At 46.7% G+C, this 23421-nt stretch overlaps 1 protein-coding gene across 1 annotated transcript in view; it reads left to right on the forward strand.

Annotated features, from left to right (window-relative positions):
• The window catches only part of DNAJC11 (DnaJ heat shock protein family (Hsp40) member C11), a 71165-nt gene that overhangs the window by 35038 nt on the left and 12706 nt on the right, over positions 1-23421 (forward strand). The window contains exons 4-7 of the mRNA XM_033843914.2: positions 346-447; positions 19904-20032; positions 20983-21105; positions 21971-22044. Coding sequence (XP_033699805.1) covers positions 346-447; positions 19904-20032; positions 20983-21105; positions 21971-22044 — 428 coding nt within the window. The remainder of the gene's footprint in view (positions 1-345; positions 448-19903; positions 20033-20982; positions 21106-21970; positions 22045-23421) is intronic.

The following is a 23421-nucleotide window of genomic DNA, read 5'->3' on the forward strand; positions in this document are numbered from 1 at the left end:
TGTTACCTGGGGCTCATTAGGAAATCTAAACTGTGACACTTAAGGTGATGTTTTCTTTGTAAGATTCCTGCAGCCTTGGAGATAAGTGACTAAAATGAAGACAATAATGCTTCAGTCTCTGAAGAGCTGAGGGAAAGCACAACCTTGGGACTGAGCGGGTGTGACGGTGAACCTGGCTTCACCAGGGACCGGGCTGTCGGAAGGGAAAATCCCCACAGTCTCACTGGCGGCTCTTAACCATCCTGAGGGAAAGGAACGGCGGGACACGGTTAATGACGCCGTCTCTTGTGTGTTTTCCTCGCTTTCTGGGCCCTTTGCTGACTCTCCCCCCAATTCTGCCTGCAGGTTGTGGAAAGGAGGAGGACACCAGCCGAAATCAGAGAAGAGTTTGAGCGGCTGCAGAGAGAAAGGGAAGAGAGGCGGCTGCAGCAGCGAACCAACCCCAAGGTGAGCCGGGCCAGTTCTGGAGGGAAGGGTTGCAAGGCTCGATTACCAGACAGCAGATCTAAAATAGTCAGTGCTGGTGGCCTTTTATCGTAATAACGTACAGAATCGGGTGGGACAGCATTTTGCTTACTGCGTCTCAAGAGTAGGATCTGCCTGGAAAGCGCTCAGCAGAGCTGCTGGTGATGAGCCAGAGTGAAGGCAAAACCAATCCCCTGGTTTTCCCGGAAGCCAGGAGACTTCTTGAGCGGAAACGCAGGCTAGCTGTCTGAGACCTTTCCCTGTAATCCTGCTGCCCAAGCCCTTGACACGTGAAAATGAATCAGAGGTCTGTGTCAGGAAAGGACAGCCACCTACCCATGCACTGAGGCAACAGGATTCCTTGCAGACCACTTACGAGACAGAGAGCCAGAGAACGCAGAGGGCTGGGGGTGTTTCCAGACTGCGTGAAGTGAGGGGCGTGCTTTCACCACCCCAGGACGACGGTGCCGTGAATAGCAGTCACCAGGCTGTTTCCACAGCAACAGGGTGACCACCTTTAACCATCAGTCAAGCCCCCGATGAAGTTGGAGTCGTGTACCCCCGGGACACACCTGAGTCTGAAGGTTACTTTTCAGTCCTGTGTGATCTCCTTTTGCTTGGATGTGTTGGGGAGGCAAATTGTTCTGCGTGCATGCCACGGTCCTGTGGCAAAAGGAGAGCTCGGTCAGTTTGAGGTGCCTGTCACGCTGAAGGGCTAACTGCACGTGGCCCGGTGTTCCTGTTCCACGGTGTTTAACGAGGGGCGCAGCATCCAGACGCTGTCTTTGCGGCCGGGATAGCCCGGCAGGCAGCTGAAAATCTTCTAAGGAAAAAGAACCAGTGCTAGCTTACAACTGGGAAACGTGATGTTACGAGCTTCCGATCAAATACATTCTAGAAAATGGAGTTTTCTAAGACCCCTACCGCATTTAAAGGTCCAGATACTCAGAAGACTCCCATCTCTTTGAATCCTACATTTCAAAGTATACTTGTAAACGCCAGCGCCTCTCCTTCCCTCCTGCCGTCCCCTTTAGTGGAGGACAGCTTCAGGAATGTAGTTAACTTTGGGTCAGTGGAGGTAGAGACTTGAAACACCGGTTGAACCAAGTCGGGGTGTGAGATGCTGAGAGAGCTGAAAATCTTCGAGGTGCCCTGAAGTGTGCTAACGGGTTCCCTTCTCAGGTATCCCAGCCAGTGCACTGGAGGAGGTCTGCGTACAGGTCAGCCTTGGCATGTGGGGCTCAGGGTCGGGGAGCCGGGGTGGAGCCTGGCAGGGGCAGTCTGATGCTGTGCTGTCTTCGATTTGCTGGCTGAAGTTTTGCTGCATTCGGAACAATGAGGGGGAAAGACCGCATCACAGTAGCCCGAGCCTCTGTCCCGTGATAAAATGGGCCGTCTGGGTGTGCGCGGTGATTGCTCACTGGGATTGTATGGAAATGTGTCTCCAGGCCATGTTTCTGTGAAATGAGGGAGCACAGCTGTGACCATTTCACACATGCCTGCAAGATATTGTATGATTCCCAATACTTTGCTGCTTCTAGAAAGTGCTGCCAAAGAAATAAGACATTTTCTAACCGGAAATACTGAGCGGAAACCAGATGCCGGCTCTGGCATTCTGAGGAGAGGTTTAGCTGGATCTTTTATTCCACTTCTGAGTGTTTTTGCTTTGCAAGATGAGCAGAAAGATTTAGAATGTTCTCATCCTGAGACGAAAGGGGTGATCTCTTTTAAGAAGACCACAGGGAGGTCTTCCCTGGTGGCGCAGTGGTTAAGAATCCACCTGCCAGTGCAGCAGACATGGGTTCGAGCCCTGGTCCAGGAAGATCCCACAGTCTGTGGAGCAACGAAGCCCGTGTGCCACAACTACTGAGCCTGCGCTCTAGAGCTCGTGGGCCACAACTACTGAGCCCACGTGCCTAGAGCCTGTGCTGTGCAACAAGAGAAGCCATCGCAGTGAGAAGCCCGCACACCACAACGAAGAGTAGCCCCCGCTCGCCGCAACTAGAGAAAGCCCGCGCGCAGCAACGAAGACCCAACGCGGCCATAAATAAATAAATAAATAAGTTAATTAATTAATTTTTTAAAAAAGAAGAAGACCGCAGGAGAAGGACACCTTTGATGACCTTGGGGCTTGGTACGGCCTGTCACCCAGACCTGCACTGAGGATCACAGCTTGTAGGGCATGGACAGACTGGGTGACGTTCGTGGTGCTGCTGTCTGAAACTTGCATGGGTATTTTTCCATTTTCACCAATAAGGGTTCATTGGGTAGGAATTTTCCAGGAGGAGTGTGTACCAAGAACAGACAAAAAGGTCAAGTGGGGAAACCCGTAGGTTGGAAATACTGGCTCTGACACAGTGATACAGGACGCAGAGCTCACCCTGTGACCTATGTGCAGTTTTCTCATTTGGAAAATGAGGATACGTCCCCTAACCACCACACCAAGTTGTTAAATGATTGAAAAAATATGAAATAGATGTTAATTTATTAGGGAAAGACAAGCCTGCTTGTCTTGTCTTGTACCAAGGTGAGCTTAAGGACTAAATTTTGCTTCAACATCTCATTCGGCACCGTGTGGGAAACACTTGGCTTGGTCGGGTAGTTCATTGCCCCTGGTGGCTGGCTGCGTTTGGGTGGGGTCTGTTAGTTGGGTTCTGGAAATGGCCCTCTGCTGATACCATCCACCTGCTCCTGTGGCCGAGGCCCAGTGGCTTCAGTGTGGCCAGTCACCTGTGAGTCTTGGCTTGCGTGAAGGTGCCCTGGACAGCACTGCGGGGCCGGAAGGAGTGAGTGCCGTGCCCAGCTCCAGTGTGTATCCCCTTTCCCTCCCCACCCTCCAGCCAACAGGGCACGCGGGCTCCACGTATGCTGGGGGCAGCGTGGGAGAACCTTGCACTTGGCGTCAAGAGCTCTGGCTTCGGATTCCACCCCCAGCCCCAGTTCTGCACCCCGGGTCCAGCCACTTCTCCAGTCTTAGCTCAGTTTCTCCCTGTGTGAAATGAGAGGTTTGCCATGAGGCCCAGTGCTTGGGGTCAAATCCTCAGACCCCAGAGTCCTTAGCTTAATTGCTTCTGTTTTCTGTCTTTAGGGCCACGTGGGAATAAATTCCTCTGTCTGTATTTCCTGCTGGAAAACACCAAGCTCAGGTTGCTGGGGCCCTGGGGCCTCCAGGGCCCTGCACATTGAGCCGGGGTGAGGGGAGTTTATGACCAGACAGACGATGAGGTTCGTCTGCATCAAGGGCTGTGTGTGACTGGAGTCTTGACTGGACGCCCCTGGCCTTCCTCCCTGCGTCTTGAAGACCCCTGTTTTACTTGCATAATCCACCTCTATTTCTTGCCTTTTAGAGACTTAAGATCATACGATAGGCTCGTTCTGTGCCATGTTCACATCATATTGATTATTGTCATTCCTTTCTTTTAATACCCATAAATCTTCTCTCTCTGTGGACAGCAGCCAGTTTGGGAATCGGACTTTTCACTGCCTTCCTAATGAGCTTGTCCAGACCCCATAGGAAGCAAGGGCATTAAGTCAAGGATTGTTTAGGGGGCTTCATTGTCTGACTCTGAGAGTATCAACTCGTTTCTTTTGAACGCTGTTACATAAGAGTTTCGTGGAGATTGTTACTGTATTCCCTGGACCATTCATTTTCCTTTCTCCTTCTGCTATTACAGAGGTTGACATAAACTCCCTGGTAAGACCTTCTTTCTGGTTTTAGAAAGGCCATCTTATCAGTGGTTCCTATAATAGCTGAAAAACAAAATTTAGCTTTATCAGGAAAAAAATGTTAAATAATATATCAAGGAAGACATGTAACCTTAATCCCAAAAAGATGTAAAGATATAGGAGTACATCTTTACATGAAGATGTATGAGTACAGGGCTTCCCTGGTGGTGTAGTGGTTAAGAATCCACCTGCCAGTGCAGGGGACACGGGTTCAAGCCCTGGTCCGGGAAGATCCCACATGCTGCGGAGCAACTAAGCCCATGCGCCACAACTACTGAACCTGCGCTCTAGAGCCCGCGAGCCACAGCTACTGAAGCCCACACACCTAGAGCCTGTGCTCCGCAACAAGAGAAGCCACTGCGATGAGAAGCCCACGCACCTCAACAAAGAGTAGCCCCCGCTCGGCGCAACTAGAGAAAGCGCACGTACAGCAATGAAGACCCAACACAGCCGTAAATAAATAGAAAGATAGATAGGTAAATTTATTTTTTTAAAAAAAGATGTATGAGTACGTTACTCAATTATTATTAAAGGATTTTTTTAAAAGGTTTGTTTTGGTTGCCATGGCTAATGATCATAGCCGTCGGAATGAGCCCGTGGTTACGGCTTCAGTCTGTTCCGTGGAGGTGATTCTGATGTCATAAACTGAATCGGCTGCGCTGACAGGATAATCGTGCAGAAGAAAAGCTGTTGGAACCCATATGTTTGTCATGCTCGGTGGCAGAAAGGGGCTGCTATTGAAATTGAAGAAGTTGGACGTTGTCCCTTAAGGAGGAGGGACCAAGTCTGGGAAAGCGCTGAGCTAGAAAGCAGGTCTTTGGAGGAGAGGAGGGAGGTGGCCGACTGTGGCGAGGCACAGAGGAAGCTACTTGAGTGGGTCGCAGCTGCACCCGCATCCTGCCAGCATGACCACTTACATAAGCAGGGTGTCAGGATAAAGTCCATGGGGCAGAGGTCTGGGGCAGGGGGAGTGGCTGGGGCCGAATCGCTCTTAGAAGCCCTGGTAAATTTGAGTTGGCTTCTCCGTAACAGTGGAGAGTACAGGCTCCAACTTCGATCTCAGACAAAACGGTCCCGTGGAGACAGTCTCACAAGAGCCACCACGGGTTCATCGGCAATAAAAAGGGCAAATTTCACCTCGCCTCTTACTGTGATAGCCTCTTCTGGTGGAATTTTCAATTAGTAAATAGTTACTATCGAGACTGCATTTGACAGAAATTTCTCACATTATCCTTGTGGCCAGATAAAGAAATATAAACACAGAAATATTCAGAATGAACTACCGTATGACCCAGCAATCCCACTCCTGGGCATATACCCAGAGAAAACCATAATTCAAAAAGATACATGCACTCCAATGTTCATTGCAGCACTATTTACAATAGCCAGGACATGGAAACAACCTGAATGTCCATCAATAGAGGAATGGATAAAGAAGATGTGGTACATATACACAATGGAATATTACTCAGCCATAAGAAGGAATGAAATTGTGCCGTTCGCAGAGATGTGGATGGACGTAGAGACTGTCATACAGAGTGAAGCAAGTCAGAAAGAGAAAAATATCATATAGTAACGCATATATGTGAGATCTAGAAAAATGGTACAGATGAATCTATTTGCAAAGCAGAAACAGAGGCATATGCACTCTAGAGCCCGTGAGCCACAACTACTGAGCCCGTGTGCCACAGCTACTGAAACCCGTGTGCCTAGAGCCTGTGCTCTGCAATAAGAAAAACCACCACAATGAGAAACCCCGCACACCACAAGAAGAGTAGCCCCCACTCGCCACAACTAGAGATAGCCCACGTGCAGCAACGAAGACCCAGCGTAGCCAAAAAGAAATGTAAATTAATTAATTAATTAATTTTAAAAAATAGAGGCATAGACGTAGAGAACAAACATATGGACATCGAGGGGGGATGGGGGGGATGGGATGAATTGGGAGATTGGGATTGACATATATACACTGTTGATACTATGTATAAAATAGATAACTAATGAGAACCAATTGATAGCACAGGGAACTCTCCTTGATGGTCTGTGGTGACCTAGATGGGAAGGAAATCCAAAAAGGAGAGGAGATATGTATACCTAGAGCTGATTCACTTTGCTGTACAGCAGAAACTAACACAACATTGTAAAGCAAGTATACTCCAATAACAACTTTTTTTTTAATTAAAATAAATAAAAATATTCAGGATGGAACATTCCTGGCCGAATGAACAACTGATTCTACTCAGAGGGTTGATTAAGATATCGTTTCCAACCTGGTGACAAGCTTCTCATTGTGGGAGAAAGGCTCTAACTTGACACACTCAGAATTTCTGGGAATGATGTCAGTGAGGATGTGTGTGTCACATTCACAGGTGACCCAAGGTGGAAGGACAAAGCCAAGATTCTAAAAGATCCCAGTAAACTAGAGTGGAAGGGATAAATGTGCTGGCTCAGAGAAGGGGAGACAGGGAAATGATGGCCTTTAATTGACTCCCTGGCTTAAGATCAGCAACAAGGAACAGAGCCGACAGCGGGAAGATGATTTGGGCTTGGTATAAGGAGCATTGAACAAGGCAGCCTGCTGGGGATTAATGGAGACTGCACTTTTATCCACACAGTGTGCCAGTGGGCTGGGTGGGGTATATAATGAAGATAAAAATATTGGGTTGGCCAAAAGGTTCATTTGGTGTTCCGTAAGAGGGCTCTAGTAGCGCTTAGTTGTCTTTAACTTCATTCAAAACAATTTTGTTAGATTGTATTGTGACAGCTGTCATATCAGCGTGCATTTTTAAAAAAACGTATCAAAATTGTTGAATTTTTATGGAGCCATTTTAATATTTAAAAAAGCAACATTTTCAGCATATTATGCTTTATTATTTCAAGAAAGGTAAAAACACAACTGAAATGCAAAAAAAAAGATTTGTGCAGTGTATGGAGAAGGTGCTGTGACTGATCAAATGTGTCATAAGTGGTTTGCGAAGTTTGTGCTGGAGATTTCTCGCTGGACAGTGCTCCACAGTCGCTAGACCAGTTGAAGTTGATAGCGATCAAATCGAGACATTAATTGAGAAGAATCAATGTCACACCACGTGAGAAATAGCCGACATACTCAAAATATCCCAATCAAGCGTTGAAAATCATTGGCACCAGCTTGGTTATGTTAATTGTTTTGATGTTTGGGTTCCACGTAAGTTAAGCGAAAAAAACCTTGATTGTATTTCCGCATGTGATTCTCTATTAAAACGTAACGAAAACATTGCATTTTTAAAACAAATTGTGACGGGCGGTGAAAAGTGGATACTGTGCAATAATGTGGAACAGAAGAGATCATGGGGCAAGCGAAATGGACCACCACCAACCACACCAAAGGCTGGTCTTCATCCAAAGAAGGTGATGTTGTGTATATGGTGGGACTGGAAGGGAGTCCTCTTATTATGAGCTCCTTCTGGAAAGCCAAACGATTAATTCCGACAAGCACTGCTCCCGATTAGACCAACTGAAAGCAGCACTTGACAAAAAGCATCCGGAATTAGTCAACAGAAAATGTATAATCTTCCATCAGGATAATGCAAGACTGCATGTTTCTTTGATGACCAGGCAGAAAAGCTTGGCTGGGAAGTTCCGATTTCTCTGTCATATTCACCAGACATTGCACGTTCAGATTTCCATTTGTTTTCGGATTTCCATTTATTTTGGTCTTTACAAAATTCCCTAGAAGACTGTAAAAGGCACCTGGAACACATCTTTGCTCAAACAGATAAAAAGTTTTGGGGAGATGGAATTATGAAGTTGCCTGAAAAATGGCAGAAGGTAGTGAAACAGAACGGTGAATACGTTGTTCAATAACGTTCTTGGTGAAAATGAAAAATGTGTCATATTTTTACTTAAAACCGAAGGAACTTTTTGGTCAACCCAGTAAGTTATCCAGGCTGTTCACAGAGCCGGTGTGGGAGTGGATCCCGATCCGGCAGGTAGTGCTCCCGTCTCGGCATGAGTTCCTCTGGGTCAAGAGTGGCTGAGCCTCTGATGCTGATGCCATCTGATGGCCTCTAGGAAAGGGCTGGGCCCCATCTCTCCAACTCCAGGCCCAGCCTGTGGGCGATGGTGTCATTTGGTTATGTTGGGCCCTCCTGATCAAGGAACATCTGAGACTTATGGGCACAAGAGGTCTATTAGGTTTTTGGGGTTTTTTTTAAATAATTTTTAAAATTTTTTTTAAACTTTTTTTTTTTTTTTGCTGCGTTGGGGCTTCATTGGTGCGCGCGCTTTCTCCAGTTGCGGCAGTTGGGGGCTACTCTTCGTTGAGATGCGCGGGCTTCTCATTGCCGTGGCTTCTCTTGTGGCAGAGCACAGGCTCTAGGCGCTCAGGCTTCAGTAGTTGTGGCATGCGGGCTTAGTTGCTCCACGGCATGTGGGATCTTTCCAGACCAGGGGTCAAATCCGTGTCCCCTGCATTGGCAGGCGGATTCTTAACCACTGAGCCACCAGGGAAGTCCTCTACTAGTTTTTAAATATGCATATCAGACCTTTGTGAGGTATTAATCATTTTTAAGTAGCCCCTAGTTTCGAAGTCTAAAGTGTGGCAGTTTTTTTTTCGTGTGTGTGTGTGTGTGTGTGTGTGTATCTAAATAACATGTGTAAGTAGGTTAGAAAGTCAGATAGTTACTAGGCTTATTTTTTTTTTAATGTTGCCCCCACCTTGTGGGTTGCTGACTCTTGTTCCTCACTCCTCCCTTCTGAGCTCTTTTCTCTGACATTTCCTACTACTTCTAAGTTGCATGTTTACTCTGTTCTGTTTTTTTCAGTTTCAGTAATTATCTGTTGACCTCTTGCCAGAAAAGATAAGGATATAGTTCTCCCAAGCAACACATTTGTTTCAGTTCATCCAGTGTAATTATAATACCCTTTAGGGTTAAATGAATATTCACTGTACGAATACTCAGTTGAGCCTGATAGTATACTATGATTACCTGACTTCTCTTAATATGCTTTTTACTCCATGGTGTTAGTAGTTATCCCATTTGGCTCCTTTGATTAGTTTCCTATAAATCTGTCAGACACCTTGTGTGTTATGTCTCTCTCCTTTTGCTCCTGGTAGCATCCCTCTGTAGCTCTCCTCCATCATCCCCCATCCCAGTCCAGACTAGACTCTGCTTTCTAGGCCTGCTGTCCAGCTGTGACCTCAGGACTTTCCTCGCCAACTTCCTAGGACTGCCTTTGTGTTCATTCGTTCAACAAATTGGCCTTGAGTGCCGGCCGAGAGAGGCACTGTTAGACACTCGGCAGAGCAGCCCCTTCCCTCGTGGAGTTTGGATTCCCTCCAACCCTTTCCTTGGTCGGCTCCCACACCTTCCCCTTTTTGGTTTATCTCTTTGTGGAGGAAGCACATTCTCCAGTTGCTCCTTTACACAAGATGCCTAAAAGTCGAATTTCTTTTCCGTTTCATTCCCATTCGAGTGTCTTTTAAAAAAAAAGATAATTTATATATAACCGTATTTATGTATGTAATTATATATACATACATACATAGAAAAGATATGTGTAATATTATAAACTATAACATAGTAATAAACGCCTAGTACCCACTGCCTGACCCAAAAACAAGAATATTGCCCATAACTTGCATTCACTTCCACATTTCTCTCCTTTTCCATCTCCCTGCCAGAAGGAAACACGATCCGAAAGGGTCCAATAAAAGGAATGTATCAATAGAAAGAAAGGGAGGACGAATATAAAAGAAATAATATGAGAAATTTCCCAGAATTGAACGACTCAACTTTCCAGGTGGGAAGGGTCCACTCCGCTCCCAGCACAAGCAAGAAACCCACACGGTCCTCATTCTGTTGCTTTTTAAATTTTGTTACAAATTGGAAGTATGCTTAAGCAATATAGTGTTTCATTTTTATTGTTTTTGAGCTTTGTAAAAATGGTACCATGCTATAGGCATTCTTTTGGGACTTGCTTTCTCCCCACCACTCATACTCTTCCAAAATTGTGTATGTTTCATGAAGCTGTGGCTTACTTGTTTTCATTGCTGGGTACCACGGCTTATCCGTTCTCCTGCTGGTGGAGATTTCAGTTGTTTCCAGGTTTTTGCTGTTACGAACGTTGCTGCTGTGAACGTTCCTTTGCATGTTTCCTGGTGCACATGTGCAAGGCTGTCTCTTAAGTGTGTGTGTGTGCATGTGTTTGCACGTACACCCATATACCACACATACCTAGATGTGAAATTTATGGGTCATAATATATGCAGATGTTGCCATATTATTTCCCAGAGGTAAAACATTGACTTTGCATAACTCAAAATCAAGTTTACACTTGACGCTAAGTACTATAAAGCGTATATCTTTATACTCTTGTGATATATATGTGTGTGTAGATAGATACACTTGTAAAGTGTGTGTATCTGTAACTTAATATTTGGTTATTTCTCTATATTTAATAATAGGTATTGCTTATTTTTGTCTATTTAGGCCTAAAAATTGGCAGTTTTATATAATTTGACTGGATATTAAATTCCGGTTTGGAAATCATTTTTCCTCCGAGGCCTCAGAAGACCTTGTTCCAAGGCTTCTAGCTTACAGGGTTGCTGTTGAGAAGACTAGTTCTAATTCCTTATTCTTGTGTGTGATGTTCTTTTCCCCCTTTGATAACCCTTAGGGTCTTTCTCTCTGGGTTTTCACGACGGAGAATCTCGGGGTGACTTTCTCACTTGTGCTGATAGTTATAGCAGACCCTCCCACCTGGAAAATTGAGTGGTCTTCAGTTCGGAGACATTTTCTAGTATTTTTTTCCCCTCCTTTCTCTCTTTCCAGATTCCTTTTATTCACATATTGGATCCTTTGGGCTAATAATTTCATCTTCTTTTTTCTCCGTCTCCATTTTTTTTTTTTTTTTTTTCTGGTACGCGGGCCTCTCACTGTTGTGGCCTTTTCCATTGCGGAGCACAGGCTCCGGACGCGCAGGCCCAGCGGCCATGGCTCACGGGCCCAGCCGCTCCGCGGCACGTGGGATCTTCCCGGACCGGGGCACGAACCCGTGTCCCCTGCATCGGCAGGCGGACTCTCAACCACTGCGCCACCAGGGAAGCCCTCCGTCTCCATTTTGCATATTTTTCATTTAGTTCTACTTTTTTGGAGATTTTTTTTCCTAGATTATTTTCCAGCCTTTCTATTTAAGGAATATAGAAAATTTTTTAATTTGTCTATAATATTTTTAATATCTTAGACTTTCTTATTCTCAGATTTGTTGTTCTTTTCATGGGAAGTAACGGGGTAGGAATTTGGCATTTGAAGATGCCCCAGGTTCAAATCCTGTCTCTGACACTTATCACCTGTGACCTTGCGCAAGGGACTGCAGCTCTGTGCTCCTCAGTTTCTTTATCTGAAATGGAGAAAATGGTGCCTACTCACTGTTGATAAGAAGGTTACATGGAAGAGTTCCTGGCACATAGTAAGCGTTCATAAATTTTTTTATTATCAGTGCAATACCTCTTATTTTTCTAAGGATATTACCTACAGATTTCTCGCTATTTTCTTTGGCATCTGTATTCTGTGCTTCTTTCTGGTTCTTTCTGATCTTTACTTGGTTTCAGACTTTGGTGTTGGAGGTTTCCCTCAAATGTCTGGTAGTCCTTGGCTGTCTGCCATGAAGAGTGAGGCGGTGAGGCTGAGTAGACACTGCATGTTACTTGGCCGGGCTCGTCCCCGATGGGCTTAACTCTGGGGTGTTTGGGTGGAGCACCCACGCACACACACCCCACCCAACCCCGCCAAAGGTTAGCGTCCAAAGGCTTCCTCTCATTAGCAGGTGGTTTTTCTCTTGAGAAGAAACCTCCAGTCTCCCGCCTGGCTGCCAGCAGTCTCATAGCTGAGTGGGGTAGGAAGTGGAGGCTGGGACCATTCAGCGTGTAGTCCACCTCAGCCTATATCCAGTACGGGCCCCACTCCCCCACTGCTGTGCCTGGAATCCCTTCATGTGACTTCTCCAAAGAACAAGCCTCTGTCACTTGGCTCCTTGGGGGAGTGGGCAGGGGTCCACGTTTCCGCGACTCCTGGGGTGCGTGGTCCCTCCACCTCCTGACCAGCAACACTTAGTTTTCAGTTTTCTCTGCAGAATCAGTTACCATCTCTTCATCCTTTTCCAGTTTCTAAAATTTGGTTAACACCTCTTACCTGTCACCTTTAGTTATCCTATTCTTTTTGTCTTTGGCTTTGTCATTCCTTTATTGTTATTTTGGGAGGGAGGAGGGTTTCAGGAGGACACTGAGATAAACGTGTATGTGTTTTTAATCCCGTTGATCTAACCCATCCAAATTTATGTATTGGAGATAATTTCATTAGAAAAGACTGTGTTATTTATCCATAATCATGAATGAAATAGAGGAACAAAAATTCTGTCAGCTGCAGCTTCTTTATTTAAAAAAATGATCCGGTAGCCAGAGGTTGGGGTAAGGGGAGGGGGGTGGGGAGGAGGTAGGAGCCATTGCAGAAGGGCCACCAGAGGGATCCTTGTGGCAATGGGAGTGTTCTGTGTCTTGACTGTAGTGCTGGATACATGAACCCACATAGGCAATTAAGTGGTATAGAATTAAATATACAACCACAGATGAAAAAATAAAAATAAATAAAACTGAGGCGCTCCGAATTAGGTTGGTGGACTGTATCAATGTGACTCTCCGATTGGTGATAGTTTGCTGTAGTTTTGCAAGTTTACCGCTGTGGAAGGCAGTACTCAGGGTCTCTTATTATTTCTTATAACTGCATGTGAATCTACAATGATCTAAATAAAATATTCAGTCATAAATAAAGACCCCAAAGCTAGTAAGTTAACTCAGCTACATCCCAATATGTTCACCTACTAAAAATTCAGATTCTCAGGCTCTGCCTCAGAGCAAATAAATAGGAGTCTATCAGTCTGCTACCTGGGAATCTGCATTTATACAAGTCCCCACCCCAGGAATTCAGATGCGTGGCTGAATTTGAGAAGTATTGCAGTAGTCTGCAGATGAGAGAACAAACAGGTATCTTTTTTACATTGTTTTGGTATCAGTTAAAGAAAAAAAGGGTTGACTTATGAATGGCATATTCGGCAGTCCGGGAAGATGGTGATCCAGTGGGGTTGTAGTTTACAGGTTACAATGGGCTCTTACAGGTAGCATTCAGCTACTTCCTCTTGTGTTTAGCTCCTTAAACCTTTGAATCTTATCAGTTTGTGATTTTCATTGAGTAGCTGAAAACTTGAGAAACTAGTAGATTCTTTTTACAACCTGTGTTATACTCGAATGACTGTGACCTGATTGAAGATAGTATGAAACTGTGGGGTGTGTTCCCCGTGGAGTCTGTTAGCTCTGCTAATTGGTGGGAGGGGTGACTGTCCCATGCTATAGATTGAATCTTTGAGCTCCAAAAAAAGTCTCAAAGGTCTCAGTTGAAATCTGCAGCTGCCGGCTGTCCCACTGACAGTTTTTCAGCAGTATCATCGTTGTGTGGAGCTAGATGATATGAAACTCAAATTTCAGTGTCCATAAATAAAGTTTTATCAGAACATAGCAAAGCTTATTCATTTACAGATTACCTGTGGCTGTTTTGCACTACAGCAGCAGAGTTGAGCAGTTTCCACAGCAGTTGCCCACAAAGCCTTAAGTACTACCTGGCTCTTTACAGAAAAAGTTCGACTACCCTGCTCTAGAAAAATAAGGTGAGATGTGCTTGTAGCAGGGGAAAAAAATAAACAAAATGCTTTAAAAGTTTTGTGATTTGCACTTAATAGCAAAGATTATCTAAAAGTATTTTCCTCTGTAAACTCTTTATATGAAAAAATGTGATTTAATAACGATTTAATAATAAAAGGACATAAAGGGCTTCCCAGGTGGCGCAGTGGTTGAGAGTCCGCCTGCCGATGCAGGGGACGCAGGTTCGTGCCCCGGTCTGGGAAGATCCCGCGTGCTGCGGAGCGGCTGGGCCCGTGAGCGATGGCCGCTGAGCCTGCGCATCCGGAGCCTGTGCTCCGCAACGGGAGAGGCCATGGCAGTGAGAGGCCCGCGTACCGCAAAAAAAAAAAAGACATAAACCTGCATATATTGAGCTAGAAGCTGTTGGAAGAAGTCTAACCCATTAATTTATCCAGAGTTAGAGTTTATCTTTTCTCTTTTTTCTTTTTCTCGATCCTTTTTGATCCTCTGTTAAAATTCAGATCCAACTCTCATTCCTAAGTCATGACATCTCATTGTATGAAAAGCATATTATGCTGAAACTGAAAATGAATTGTAAGTGGCAGCCAAACCCCTGTTTGGCTCATAGAGAAGAAGTCTATCTAGTTCTGGTGCTGTGACCAGTCCATTTTCAAAAGGTCGTTTCCTGGAATTGGTAGAAGAGCAGATGGCAGGCATCTGAACCACTCTCGGAAATAGTAGAAGATGACAATCAGTCCCTCTCTGGGTGGCTCTTCAGGTGTGGCTGGCGTTTGAGCCTTACATTCTCTGGGTCATTCTCTTTCTTTTTGGGGGTCGGGGGGGTCATTTTCCATAGACTTGGATCAACACCAAAGGCCACCGAGTCACAGAAGTCACTGACTCATTGAAGTTTTCCACTGTTTTGGCCTTGTTTAAAGAAACAACAAAATAGCTGAGAAATAGTGCCTTCAGCACTATTTTTAAACCTCTAAAGTCTCCTCTACCCTCTGGTGAATCGATTGATTGTCAGTGTGGAGTTAACACAAATGTTTATCATTTCAAAGGTTTTATTTGGGAAAGGAAAGAAAACCGTATTTAACGTTATTCTGGAAGTTTTAGCCAATACAATTAGACAAATAACAAGAGAGAGAAAAATATTGAAAGGGTTTTCATTGTTTGCATATGGTATCATTGCCTGTCTTTTAAAGAACCAACTGAAAACTGTCGGGGCTTGTGAGTTGAATGAAGTGGCTGAGGACGAAACCCACACACGTAAGTCAGTGGCTCGTGATACTGCTGCCATCGTGACCCTGCTTCCCTCCTCACCCGAGCACAGAGCCAGGGGGAGCCTGCAGGTCAGACCGGTGGCTCTGCTCTGCTCTCTGGTGGCTTACGTCATTCATGGTCAGCCAGCATCCTTATGGTGACCTGTAGGCGGGGAGACCGTGTCATTCAACATCCAAATCAGGACATTTCTGAGAGTGAAAAGGGGTGTTCAGAAGAAAGTCGCAGAAGTGGAATCCTTGTTTTGGCATACACTTACATACTTGAATTGGTTTATATTCTTCTCTGATATTTTGTGTCTGGTTACATGCTGCTGCATGACGAACCTCTCCAAAGCTTAGCGGCTTGCGAGACGATTTGATTTTCTCGCTCCTGTGGAGTGACTGGACTCGGCGGATGGTTCTTGCCTGGGGTCTCCCCATGCAGCCCAGTGGTAGCTGGGTCATGTTGAAGATGGCATCTGCACGCCTGTGCCTCTCCTACGCTGCAGCTGTGGTGGCCAAGGGTGGCCTGCCATCTCTCGCAGGCGGCCTCTACCCCGGCTACCTTGAATCCCAGCCTGGCCGTCTCAGGGTAGTTGGGTTGTTTCACGGTAGCTAGCTTTCCCCGGGGCCTAGACGAAGCTGCAAGGTTCCTTGTGACCTAGCCTTGGAGTCTGCGCCATCCCATCCCCTGCATCCTCTTGGGCAAAAGCAAGTCCTGGGTCACTGCAAATCGAGGAGGGGGCTCTGTGCAGGCTGCGATCCCAGTAGGCATGCCTTTGTGGGAGGCTTTCCTGGGATTCTCGAGTCCACGCTCTGTCACCGCTGTTTTTCTTTTTTTTTAAATAAATTTATTTATTTTTGGCTGTGTTGGGTCTTTGCTGCTGCACACGGGCTTTCTCTAGTTGCAGCGAGCGGGGACTACTCTTCATTGCAGTGTGCGGGCTTCTCATTGCGGTGGCTTCTCATTGCGGAGCACGGGCTCTAGGCGTGTGGACTCAGTAGTTGTGGCTCGTGGGCTCTAGAGCGCAGGCTCGGTAGTTGTGGCGCACAGGCTTAGTTGCCCCGCAGCATGTGGGATCTTCCCAGCCCAGGACTTGAACCTGTGTCCCCTGCTTTGGCAGGCGGATTCTCAACCACTGCGCCACCAGGGAAGTCCCCCACCGCTGTTTTTCTGAAGAATGTCCTTTCAGTGTCTCTGTTTTTTATTCCTTCATAACATTGCCTACCATATTCATACAAGGAGAAAATTTATTTAGTAAATTTGAAATTTTTGGCATATTTGATTCTTCTCTGTATACTGTAGTATTCTTTTTTTTGTCTTTCTTTGACTTATTTCACTTAGCATCCTTTTTTTTAATTTGAGGTATAATTAATTTACAATATTATATGAGCTTCAGGTGTACAACTTAATGATTGAAAATTTTTATAGACTGCTCTATTTATAGTTAGTATAAAATATTGGCTATGATTCCTGTGTGTCCTTGTAGCTTATTTATTTTATACATAGTAGTTTGTAACTCTTAATCCCCTATCCTTATCATTCCCCTTCCTCCTTCCCCCTCCCTACTGCTAACCACTAGTTTGTTCTCTATGAGTCTGTTTCTTTTTTGTTATATTCGCTAGATTGTTTGATTTTTTTATCCCACATATAAGTGATAACATACTGTATTTCTCTTTCTCTGAATTATTTCACTAGGGATAATACCCTCCAGGTCTATCTGTGTTGTTGCAAATGGCAAACTTTCATTCTTTTTTTTTTTTTAACATTTATTTATTTATTTGGCTGTGCCAGGTCTTAGTTGCAGCATGTGGGATCTAGTTCTCTGACCAGGTATCGAACCTGGGCCACCTGAATGCTGCTATGAACATCGGGGTGCATGTATCTTTTTGAATTAGTGTTTTCGTTTTCTTTGGATATATAACCAAGAGTGGGATTGCTGGATCATATGGTAGCTCTATTTTTAGTTTTTTGAGGAGCCTCCATACTGTTCTCCACAGTGGCTGCACCAGTTTACATTCCCACCAACAGTGTACCAGGGTTCCCTTTTCTCCACATCCATTTATGATCTTCTGAATGCTTCAAGTTTAGATGTCACAAAACTATAGGAAGACCTTGTCAATTTCATTCCATTCCAGGAGAGGATATAAATTTAACCAATTAAAAATGACAGGGCTTCCCTGGTGACGCAGTGGTTGAGAGTCCGCCTGCCGATGCAGGGGACGCGGGTTCGTGCCCCGGTCCGGGAGGATCCCACATGCCGCAGAGCGGCTGGGCCCGTGAGCCATGGCCGCTGAGCCTGCGCGTCCGGAGCCTGTGCTCCGCAACGGGAGAGGCCACGACAGTGAGAGGCCCGTGTACCGCGCAAAAAAAAAAAAAAAAGTGGTATCATTAGTTGTGAGGTTCTTCTGCTAATAGAACTAACTTATAAATGGCTATTGCTTTGCCTTCGTGCGTGCGTTACAAACCTTAGAATGGAAAAATGAGTAATATTAACATAGAGGAACTACCATTTGATCTAAATGAAAAGTCATTTTTCACAGCTATATGTAAGTACACCTGCCGCTACAGCCTCACTTTGGGTCACAGTCTTTAAAGAATGACTCACAGTTGAAGAAGATGCTAAGGCTTGATTTTCATATGGTTGGTGTGGATGGTCAGTGTTCATTAACTTTCTGAGAAAGTGGAAATTTAGTCCTAATTTTTTTTTCATTGAACATACACTATGTTTAATCTCATTCCTGCTTGAAGCGTTTATCAAAAATGAAAGCATTACCCCTGTCCCACCCCCAGAAAAAAAAAAAGAAAAGAAAGAAACCTTGCAGATTTATATCAGAAGTTGCCAAGTTTGGCCCACTGCTTCTTTTTGTGTGACCTATGAGATAAGAATGGTTTTTATATTTTTAAATGGTCGGGGGAAAAAAATCAAAAGAAGAATAGTGTTTTGAGATGTGAAAATTATCTGAAATTCAGATGTCAGTGTCAATAAACAAAGTTTTACTGGAACACAGTCAGGCCCAGTGCTTTGCTGGATAGTCTGACTGCTTTCCCCACAGCAGACGTGAATTGCAGCAGAGACCGTGTGGCCCACGACGCCTGAAGTATGTCCTGTGGCCCTTCACAGCCAGCGTGCCGGCTTCTGGTTTACACCATTCAGGAGATGGGGAGAAACACCAGCAGCAGTGCTGACACTGCTCTCTAGTACCTTCTCTTGCAGGACTGGCCCACCTCTGTTTCCCACGCGTTCACATACACCTGGAGTTGCCCCTGGACATAGCCGACCGGGGGCTTGACAGCTTCACACATGTCACAGGCCCAGGCACTGGCCACCTGCCTGATGTGCCTAACGGGCAGCAGCTTCTAATAGTTCTGCCGCCGCCAGCTGCGGCCGCGAGGGCTGTGTCTAGCCACCGTCTCAGTGAGCACGTGCGTGCAGTCCTGGAGTGGGAGGTGCTGTTCACGCCTCCTGGAAGGAGACAGGAGCAGTGATGGGTTAGCCTTGTCACCTCCTAGATTCTCCCTGCATCCCACACACCTAGCTGAGACGGTGGCCAATGCTAGAAGCACAGAGTGAAGGCTGCCACCAAACCCACTCTGGCTGCGTAGATTCAGACAACTATTGATGATGATAATACTGTTGGTGATGAAAATACTATTGGTGGTGATGTCACTTTGTTTAAATATGAACATCTGGGATAACTGCTAAACCAACCAAAACATCAAGGTTAAACCGGTATTATCCCAGATGAACCCCACCCGTAATGTTCTGCTATGTGAACAGCCACACCCAGCACCCCCCAGTCCCGCCTCCCTCCCTCCGCTCCAGCCCCAGTGGCCTCCACGCTCCTCCACGGGAGTCCCGCAGGCTCATCCCTTGTTTCCCTCTCATACCCAGCTCACGTGTCCCCTTCTCGGGGAGGGAACACGTTCTCCCAAGCTCCTTTTGGGGTGATAGAAGTGTCCTGTATCGTGATTTTGGATGTGGTTTCACAAGTGGACACACCTGTCAAAACTCATTAAATTGTACACGTCAAACGGGAGTGGTTTATATTGTTACATGTAAATTAAACCTCAATGAAGTTTTTTTTTTTTTTTAATGGGCTGCAGAGAATTTAATAAAAATGTGTGTGGGGTCATGTCTTTATATGTTAGATTAAGGTATCTGCCCATTTGTAAGGTCTTACGACGGTAAAAAAAAAATAATAAACATTGATTTTGTGAGTAAAGAGCTTTTTTATCAGCAAAATTTTAGCTTATTATTTCTTGAGAGAATGGGGTTCTGTTTCTCATAATTTAAGTCTCAAATTAATTTTAGGAGGTGGAACAATTTTTAAATCTGCCATTCTTTATTTGGTTTGCACTTCTTTGTCTTTGAAGGTATTTCTATATTTTAAAGACTCTTAAGGTACTTTGGTGACATAGAGTGTTTAGAATTGAACGTTAAAAGTTTTTAATCCATGTAGCTAGTTTCTAGGTGGTTTTCTGCGTTTGTGGGTTACATCCGGAGAGGAGCAATTCAGAGGCATGATAGAGGTCAATCTTCTTTTCCTACCACTTGTCCTTGGGGAGTCATCCGCCTGTGGACATGCCTGGCTTTCTGACCCTACGAGTCAGTGGTGCTCGACCATTGTTCGGGTTTGAACCGTGACATTTGTGCTCCGTGGGCTCATGGAGTCCCGCGCACCCAGTGAACCACACGGCTGCTGAAATACAGAGTGTTGTCTTTCATCCCACAAATCCCAAGCCTGGTGCTGACTGCTTGTTTTTCTGCCCCAGGGGACCATCAGCGTTGGCATCGACGCCACTGACCTTTTTGATCGCTACGAGGAGGAGTACGAAGATGTGTCTGGAAGTGGCTTTCCGCAGATTGAAATTAACAAGATGCACATATCCCAGTCCATCGAGGTAAAGCACACAGATGCCTCCCCCAGGGCAAGGGGGCTCAGCGAGGGCACTCGGATTCACGAGATGTGCAGCTGGGATGAGAGAGTCTGCTCGGGGTTTTCTCATCTTTATTTATGAAAGGATGCAGTTAGCCGCTTAAAAAAAGAAGAGCTCCAGTCACGACCTTGTTCATACTGCTTTGCCAGCATGTCAGCAGCAAGAGTGCCAGGGGTGCGTAGCTTCAGAGTCTCAGGGCTCTCCAGCAGGAGAGGAAACTTTCGCTCTCCAGCAGCAGCAGGAAACTTTCGCTCATGCTCTAGAAGGGGGAGCCAAGGTCGTGACGATTTTAGGAGAGAAAGCAGCCCTCCGTGGGAAATTCCAAGAACCGGCCTTAGTTTTAAGGCGCACTCTCCTGTGTGCTGAGCCCTGGGGTCACTGAATGTCATCTTTCTGCCCGCTGTTTGGGTGTGGCAGTGTGAGGCCATCCTGCTGACAGGGTGGGTCTCTGCCCCCCAGACTCATGCACTTATTCTCCAGTGCATCAGCCTAGAGCGTGAAGTCCTAACTCAGGGAAACCTGCCCCCTCTTGGGGCTTCCAGAGTCAGTCACTGCAGCCATGGCAAGGACTGGGAAGTCCCAGATGTCCTGCGTGGGGAGGCACGGGGTGAAGTTACCGTGCAGTCTGATGGCACTGGGACACCGAGAACCAGCATCTAGCCCTGCGTCTCCCCTGGATTTTTGAAATTTGCCCATTAAAGCTTTTGCAAAACCTGACCTTGGTGGCCACGTGCAGTTCAGATGCCAGGGTGAGAGAGAAGTGAGGCAGGTGAGGCAGTTCTGCATCCCTGCATGCTTGAACCATGGACTCACCTATACTTGTGGCCTTGCACTTGGGGTGTATTCGTCAGGCTCTGTCCTTGGCGCTTCCTGTTGCTTTGATTAATTTATTACCAGCAGGTGTCATTTCCTAGGCACCCTTGACAGCTTCAGACACAGCCATCCTCTCTGGAAGCCTCTCAACCCAGAATGGGAACGGAGGGGGTTCCATTAACTTCGCGCTCAGACGAGTCACTTCTGCGAAGGGCTGGGGAGAGGTAAGAATGCCAACGGGGGAGATCATGTTGTCCACTGCAACAGAATGACCTCAGTTGGCCACATCACTGTGTAAGAGTGCCAGCTGTCACACTTGCATAAGTTGGCTGTCCCCAAGAGAAAACTGTGTCTCATATCTGAGGATTGCTCTCAGTCTGCCGGGCAGCTCAAAGTTAGGATAGAACAAGAAGATATCCCCCTGATGCCAACCTCCGGAAATCCCACGTCTAGAAACTCAGCATCTCTGTTCCCTTAAGCAAACACCTGTAGGCTGTTCCCTCCTCCTGCACAGTGCAGAAGGCCGGCGCCTCCGTCTCAGCGCTCCGGTCCACTGCTTGGCAGTCATTAAGCAGCCAGCTCTGCCGAGCAAATTGAACTGCATCAAATTAACATTGAAGAGTTGCCTTGAAAGTCACCCAAAATAGTAATGAGGCAGCCAGAGCGGCTGGGCTTCACAACTGCGAGTGCAGAACTGCTGGTGGGTTTAACATCAGCCCCCTGAGAGCCATCGCCGCTCACCTGTGGGACCTGCAGGTGGTGCAGCGGAGCAGGTGGAAGTGCTCCTGTGCAGCACGAGGGCGGCCACCCCTGACTGCAGCGGGCACCGTGTGGATGGCCTGAGCTAGGGAGACAGGGACCCGGGGCCAGCAGCGCTCTCTTTGGAGGGGCTCAGGCCTCCTTGGGTCATGGAGACAGTAATCTCCCTTTCGCAAAGGTTAAGATGAGATATTAAGACTCTTCCACCCCTACTTTTAAAGCCCTGAGGGCCGATGGCATTGAATTAAATGAGGGAATTATAACCAGAGGAGCTTACTGTGCTGTGAGATAAAACACCATTAATTCTTTTTCTTTTTCTTTTTTGAACAGTTAGAATTTGGAGCTGGGGACCTGCAGGGGCCTTTATTTGGCCTAAAGTTGTTCCGTAATCTCACACCAAGATGGTAAATATAAAGAGATAAATGCCCTTTGGTGGTCCTTGTGGATTTAGGAGACCAGAACCTGTGTATTCTTTTTGTCAGAATCATCTGCAGTTACGTCGTCTGTCCTGCAAGGTCACTGAGGGCAGACCCTGCAGCTGGCGTGGGGCCTAGGCCCTGTGCTCGTTGCAGAGAGCACTGGATCGGGGGTGAGGGAGGTCTGCTTCTCGTCCCAGCCCAGGGCCAGGCTCCTGCCCTGCCTGGTCACCGTGGGCTGTGAAGACCATGATACACGGGAGGGGAAGCACTTCATAGGGAAGTGGGTCAGGGTCTGAAATACTTACGGGTTGCGGCTCATTTCTTTGTCACAGAGAATGCGTTTTAGGTTCGAGAGGGGCTTTAGTAAGCAGTGAGGCAGCCTGATTATTAGGCACATTCGTGTTACGCCAGAGCTGTAAACCCCACCCCCTCTGCTCTCCTTCGTCTTTGCTTTGGCAGTGCTGAAGGACTGTCCCTTCTAGAAAACAGAGGTGAGGGCTTCCCTGGTGGCGCAGTGGTTGAGAGTCCGCCTGCCAATGCAGGGATCATGGGTTCGTGCCCCGGTCCGGGAAGACCCCACATGCCGTGGAGCGGCTGGGCCCGTGAGCCGTGGCCGCTGAGCCTGCGCGTCTGGAGCCTGTGCTCCGCAACGGGAGAGGCCACAACAGTGAGAGGTCCGCGTACTGCAAAAAATATATATATATATAGAAAACAGAGGTGTCCTTATTCCCCACTGAGCTCAGATAAAAGAATTGGGTGGGAGGTAAACAACTCTTTCCTCTGGGGGATAAAATACAGCTAAAGGAATTCTGGAACGGAGCACGCGTTTGCAAAGAAAGGTGTTTCGCCTCCAGCTCGATGTGCGTCTGCATGCCTGCAGGGCAAGACTGGTAAAGGCCAGTGTGCAGGGCCGTCCCATGCAGAGTAAGAAGTGTCGTGAGAGAGAGAAGAAGCTGTGGCTTCTCGACGGGTGCAGATGAGCACAGCCCGAGCAGAACTCCGAGAGCGGGGCTTCCAGGCAGAGAGCGAGGGGTAGACTAGACACCCCAGCACGGGGGTCACCCACGTGGTTAGAACACGGCTTCTCGGGCCTCTGCTCTGGGACTCGGACCCGACAGTTCTGGGAGAGGGGCAAGGGGTAAGGCTTTTAACCAGAACTCGAGGTGGGCAGTACATGTACGTGTCAGCATTGTCCTAAGCTTGTCTGCTTGGGATCGTCCCCTCCGATGCTGCCGACGGAAAGCACAGGTTCCTGCCCCCACCCCAGACCTCTCTCAGGTCCTCTGAGATGGGGGCCGGAATCCACAGTTTTATCAAGCGCCCCAGGTCATTCTGAAGACTAGACACATTTAGGAGGCACTC

This window comes from Tursiops truncatus, chromosome 1 (genome assembly GCF_011762595.2).
Source record: "Tursiops truncatus isolate mTurTru1 chromosome 1, mTurTru1.mat.Y, whole genome shotgun sequence".
NCBI classification, from domain to species: domain Eukaryota; kingdom Metazoa; phylum Chordata; class Mammalia; order Artiodactyla; family Delphinidae; genus Tursiops; species Tursiops truncatus.